The sequence below is a fragment of the Fukomys damarensis genome, unplaced genomic scaffold, assembly GCF_012274545.1.
Source record: "Fukomys damarensis isolate Sample0158 unplaced genomic scaffold, DMR_v1.0_HiC HiC_scaffold_33, whole genome shotgun sequence".
Classification (NCBI taxonomy): domain Eukaryota; kingdom Metazoa; phylum Chordata; class Mammalia; order Rodentia; family Bathyergidae; genus Fukomys; species Fukomys damarensis.
In genome coordinates this window covers 51,402,639-51,409,182 of record NW_022900945.1, presented here as the reverse complement: position 1 = coordinate 51,409,182, position 6,544 = coordinate 51,402,639, and the positions used below count along the sequence as shown (strand labels likewise).

Below are 6,544 nucleotides of genomic sequence, written 5' to 3'. Positions count from 1 at the left end.
GGTATCTGTCAGACTTCTTCCTTTCCCACGTATAACTGTGGGAGACACAGCGATTCCTTCTTACCTGCAGCCGTGGTCTGAAAATGCCAAATGGGAAATTCCAGAAATAAACAGGTTATAATTTAAAGTGACTTTTATTACAGTATGTTGTTATAATTATTTTATTAGTAGTTATTGTTAATCTCTTACTGCACCTAATTTATAAAAAAATTTATCATGGGTGCGTATGCACCGGATACGGGATCACAGTTGTCCCTCTGTCCCTGTGAATTCTGCATCTGTAGATTCCGCATCTGTGCATTTAATCACCTGCTGATTGGAAGTAGTTGAAAAAAAAAAAACTGTATTTGTACTGGACACACGCACTTTTCTCATCATGATTCCCTAAACAGTACAGTATAACAACTAACATAGCACTCACACTGTATTAAGTATTATAAGTAATCTAGATATGATTTGAAGCAGACAAGATAATGTGCATAGTTTATACCCAGTATTACACCATTTTATATAAGGAACTGAGCGTCTGCAGATTTCAGTATCCATGGGGACCCCTGGGGCCAGTTCCCTGTGGACATGAGTGTAAATGTATGCACAGGGCTTGCCCTGACCTGAAGTTTCAGGTACCCTGGTCATCTTGGAACAAAGCCTCCAGCAGATAAGGGGGATGTTTTTATTTTTTAAAGGGGGAGTACTTTGAATCTATGCAATTTCCTGTTTCTCATTAAGCTTTTGTCCACTGATTTAGCATCTGAGATGGTATCTGGTGTCTTTTAACCAGAAGTTATTGAAGATAAGGTAGGATCACTGGGATGGGTGGAGAGCGGTGAAACCACTTGAAGAGACCGAATGATGAAAAAAAGGAAATGTTTATTAGAGCACTCTGGTGAGCGGGAAGAGAGGAGGCTTTAGAATTGTAAGTGAAAGATAACTAAGTGAAGGAAGGAGATGGTCCAGAGAGAAGCAAATGGATTAGAAAGCTGTTGAAAGATTTAATTTTGGCCAGGACCTTGCACTGTGCAGGTCCCCAGTGTTAGGGGACGTTGGGCTGCCTGGTCGGGGAAAGCCTTGCTACGGAAGGGACACTTGAACAGATTTGAACAACTAGAGAGAAACGAGCACATGGAAAGAGATCCAGGAACAGGAATGGTATTTGCTACATTTTAGATGCACGCTGTGGAGCTCAGGGTCAACAAGATGGTGTTCAACAAGATGGATTACACGGAATATGCCTGGCATGGCAGCCTGTGTCTATAATCTGAGCTACTTGAGAGGCTGAGGCAGGAGGATTACAAATTGGAGGCCAGCCTGGGCAACACAGCAAGGCCTTGTTTCAACAAATGAACAGGGACGGGGATGCAGCCCAGGGGCACAAACAAAAATGTATAGGACGGATAAATGAGTCAGTGTATAAATGAAAAGGGCTAACACCATTATTATTCCCTCAGTAAAAATAAATGAAAATTTTAGAAGCGCAAGTTCCTTAAGGCAAGCTTTTTGTTTTTGTTTCCAATAGAAACAGTCGTAGCTGGGCATGGTGGTGCATATCTGCAATCCCAGCACTTTGGGAGGCCAAGGCAGGAGGATCACAAATTAGAGCCCAGACTAGGATTTTAGTGACTTATTGAGACCCAGGCTCAAAATTTAAAAAAAATAAAAGAAATAAAAGAAGAGCTGAAGACCTACCTCAGTATGAAGGCCCGTGGGTTCAATCCTCAGTACTGCCAAAAAACAAAACATAAAACACACCAAAAAACAAACAAACAAACAAACAAACAAAACAAAGCAAAACACCCAAAACTATACTATAGTCCTAACACTACTAATTGCTAGAATTTAGTGAAAGTTCCACTTGGCCAAATCAAGACTTTTAGAGTTTTTTGTTTGTTTTTGAAAGTCTGGAGATGTAGCCCAAACTGGCATTGAACTCACAGTGATCCTCCTGCTTGAGCCTCCAGGTGGTAGGATTACAGGTGTGCACCACCACGTCTGACTTTTTAGAGGTTTTAAGTACTGAGAGATTATGGTGGTCACCTTCTGTATAAACAAAACAGACATCAAACACCAATCTTTAGTGTTAGGATTAGGCTACCTGGCCAAGCAGTCATTATTTTTCCCTGTGAGGATTACTTCATTACTTGTTTATTAAAATTTTTTTGTGTTTACTGAAATATAGTTTATGTTAGGGGATTGATCATGTTAAAGTATGCTGTGACGCTGCCTCACAGGCTGCATTCTCCTGGTACATCTTGGCTCCTAAAATGATCTCATGCCCTTATCTCTGGTTTCCCTCTCCCCCAAGGCCACAGTGGTCCAGGAAAGTTGAAACCTGTGTCTGCAGGACTGGGCCCATAAAAGCAATCTGGCCTGTGATAGGTTAAAAGTAACTCACTCCTCATAAATAAGCAATAGCCCACCCCAAAACTGATAAAAGGACCTTCCTTTCTTTGTTCTCTCTCTCCTTCTGCTTCTTCTTCCTCCTCTCTCTCTCTCTCTCTCTCTCTGCCTTCCTGCCTCCTGCTCGCCTCCCTACAATAAAGATCTCCTGCCGGGCCAGGCCTCTCGGTGCGTGAGTGGCCTAATTGGGAAGGGGCACCCGAAAGGGCACACGAACCCCCTTTCAGTTTACAAATAAGAAGTTTACAAATCTTAAATGTACAGCCTGATTTACATATGAATGCACCCACACCGAAATGAAGAAAATACCTAGTACACCTCAGAGTTTGCCAGGGAGTGGGTATGGTGGAGCACACCTGTAATCCCAGCACTCGGGAGGCTGAAGCAGGAGGATCGCTGTGAGTTTGAGACCAGCCTGGGCTACATAGTGAGTTCCAGGTCAGTCTCAACTACATTTAGTGAGACCCTGCTTCAAAAAAACAAACAAAAGAATTTTGCCAGGGAAATCAATTCTGCCACAAGTAACAATTATTCTAATCTTTATCATTCTAGATTTGTCTTACTTCTTTGTAAAAGCAGATCCGATCCAGTCTGTCGGTGATGACACATATATGTTTCCAGATGCTGGGCTGGCTCCATCTCTTCCAGAGCAGCTCTGGGAAGAAGGCTGGGATGGGAAGCCCTGAGAAACAATAGCGACCGAGCCTGGTGTAATCTGCAGAACATTGGCCCATCTCGACTCAGCTACTCAGGTCTTGTATGGACTCTAGGTACTGCGAGAGCGAGTCCTTGTACGGAATCTAAGGTGTTAAAAACCATTCCTTTCCCAGCGGAAGAAGCAAGGTTGGCTAAATCAGTGACTTCATTAGGCCCAACCCTGGTTAGTGAAAGGGTGTGAATGAAGGGTGAAGAGAGCATTCTGTGAGCCAGGCAGATCTGGACTAGTAAGGAGCTGTGTGATTCCTGGCGAGTACTTTACTCTTTCAGAGCTTCAGTTTCTTGATCTGTGAAACAGAGAATTGTATCTGTTTCGCAGGGAGCCGCAAGCATAGGGATTATCACACAGAAAGGGTTCAATGTCATCTCTCTTCCCTTTACCTTTTCTTGAAGTGCAGTAAGGTTAGAGGTCAAAGAGGAAGGGCTTTCAACTGGCCCTTCAGACAGGGCCTCCAGAGGTACCAGGGCTGTGTGTGGATGTGGTTCCTGTTACCTGAGTTTTGCTCTTAGCTTTGAAGGTCTAAAAAGTTGACAGAATTTCCAGAGCCAATGGATCCTTGGGGAGAGGACCGTGCTAACAAAATACACAAGCTGACACAGGAGGGCCACCAGGCCTGCCTGGGCTACACAGTGAGTTCGAGGCCAGCCTAGACTACATAGCGAGAACTTGTCTCAAAAACAAATGAAAAAATATTAAAAATTAACAACAAAAACAAAAAAGGCTAGGGATGTAGCTCAGAGCAAAGGCCTTGTGTTCAATCACTAGTACCTTTAAAGGAAAAAAGAAAAATAGGAGAAAGGGGAGAGAGTCAGTTACGGGAAGGTAGATTTCCACTCTAAGCTTGGCTCTTTTGGAATCAAGGTCTTGCTATGTTGCCTGGGTTGGGTTCCAGTTTACAGCCCTCCTGTGTCCTCCTCGCAGAGTGCTGGGATTGCAGGTGTGTGCCACCACGCCAGGTGTACACATGTGGCTGTCAGTCTCCGTAGTGACCAGAAAGTTGTTACTTAACCACAGAACCTAGGGAGAGTTGTAGAAAGATTTCTGCAGTGAGATTTCTCCCAGACAGTGAGAAAACAGTCAATGCTTTCATAACCAAGGTCTCTTTTTCCTAGGAGTCCAGATCTTTTGTGTCTGCTCTACAAACGTATGAATATCTTAGTGGAGAAACAAAATATTCTCAGCCCTAATGCCGCCTGGACTCCCTGTGAATTATACTTTTGTGTATACGTTCACCTTCTCAAGTGATTCCACTGCTGAGGAAACATCCACAACACCTCTGATGGACTAGGGAGTTCCTCAAATCTATTCTGGCATTTTTATCACTATGAATCTCTACAGATACCTGATTTTTCTCACTAGGCAGTTCAGATTGTCCTTGAACTCACTCTGTAGCTCAGGCTGGCTGTGAATTTGTGTCGATTCTCCTGCCTCAGCCTCCAGAGTTCTGGGATTACAGGTGAGCGCTGGGATTATAGGTGTGAGCCATCTTGACTGGCTACAGATAACAGATATTTTTTCATTTAATTCTCAGGCTCACCAGATTTCTTAAACCTCAAGGACGTTTTAGGATCTGTATACTCATTGCCTAACAGTACACATCAATAAATGCTGCTTGAACCAAAGCCAGGATAAAAGAGAACATTTGAAAAGAGATCTAAGAACAGAGTTTAAATCTATTTTCTATATAGCATTCTACTTTTCTTCCTTACTGAATACCGAGGAAAGAGCGAAAATGGCGTGGCTATCCCAAGGTTGGGATTCTCAAAATCACGCAGGCCTGTGGGGCCTGTCAGCAAAATTGCCTATCTGGGATCTTGCAGCAAAATAAGGGAGGAACACGAAGTAGACAAAGCAGCAGGGAGAAAAAGGCAGAAGAGATGTTAGTAACTGTTGACATCGGGAAGAGAATCTTACCGGATGGTTGAGTCCCGCCGGAGTTCTTTTCCTTCCAGAAAGAACTGGACAAGACACACAGAAAAGGTAGCAAAGCTGTACATTTACTGAACGTGGAAAAATACGCTTCACAGGGAGAGCGGGCAGTGGGAAAGGCAGTAGAACATTCAACCTATTAGTCACTCACTTTAGCCTGGGGCCAAGGATAAATTGTTTTAGGGAAAAGCCCGCTACGTTTACTGTTGTATGTAAATGAAGGATCAAGAACAGTGTCTTTTGATTGGTTGTGTCCACATGCAAATGAAGGATTGAAAACAGCATCTTCTGATTGGATCTGTGTACAGTGATGATTGCGTCACTGTACTGGGAGCGTCTCTCTCCCAGGGAGTGTCTCTCTCCCAGGGAGTGTCCCTCACACTACTGTTGCCTTGTTATAAGTAGACTCAGGCTTTGGTAGTTGAAGTTTGTTGGTGCAATTCAAAGAAAATGGACAGACAAGAGTGTGGGGATTTACATGAGTTCACAGTCGGATGATTAAGGTGCTTTTTGGAACAAAAGGGTGAGCCATCCAGTAAGCAATTAAATGTAAGGGTCTGAGTTTTTGAAACAAATTTGGGTGTTAGTTGGAAGCCTGGGAGTGGATGAGACTCCATGGGAAGAGTGCAGAGGTGGGGATACCGAGGGAGGCCCGGTGGACTTGCGTATTTGGGGGTGGGCAGAGAAATACGAACAGGATCAGAAGTCAGGTGAGAAAAACGGAGGGCGACATTTTGAAAGCCACGGGAACGTTTCAAGGCGGCAACAGACGCCTCCTGAAGGTCAAGAGGAATATGACAAATCCATTGTGACCCTTGGCCAAACTGGAATCCAACCCAAGCAAGGTTTGGGGCGGGGGCTTAGGGTCGTAGCAGGGAGGGCGAAACCTGAGACTATACTGAGGACAGAGAAAGGAGGAAGCCTTAGTAGTCAATTGTAACGGAGTCTGGCTGTGATAAGAAGGTGACAAAGGGATAACGGACTGCAGAGTCCCATTCCTCCAACGTGTCCGTCTACTTGTGGTCTTGTGGTCTAGAGGCTCTTCGGTCTTCCTTGCTACAACTGGAAAGAAAAACCCCACAAACTGCTACTCTGTAAAGCAAACAGCGTTTTGTGTGAAAAGCTCTTTAAAAAACGCTAGTATGCAAATAAGGGGCTTTAATGTGGCTCTCAGCGATTGGTAGTTTCTTACAAACTCCGTCACTTCCTCGACGCAAAGTAGGAGTCTGCTTTCTCTTTTCCTATTGGCTGTTTCAACCAGCTCCGCTTTTAGCCAATCAAACTACTTCCCTTTACCCCTCCCGGTAGCTCTTATAAATTACATCAAATTGGTTATTCTTTCCATATCTCTCCCCTTGAAAAGAAGCTGCAGCTGCGTTTATAGCCGTAATGTCGGGACGCGGAAAGCAAGGAGGCAAGGCCCGCGCTAAGGCCAAGTCTCGGTCCTCCCGCGCCGGGCTGCAGTTCCCGGTGGGCCGGGTGCACCGCCTGCTGCGCAAG

The 6,544-nt window shown here is 44.5% G+C and overlaps 1 protein-coding gene across 1 annotated transcript in view; it reads left to right on the top strand.

Annotated features, from left to right (window-relative positions):
* Positions 1-6,433: 6,433 nt before the first annotated feature.
* LOC104856846 (histone H2A type 2-B) overlaps positions 6,434-6,544 on the top strand; it is a 977-nt gene continuing 866 nt past the window's right edge. Inside the window, exon 1 of the mRNA XM_033758221.1 lies at positions 6,434-6,544. Coding sequence (XP_033614112.1) covers positions 6,434-6,544 — 111 coding nt within the window.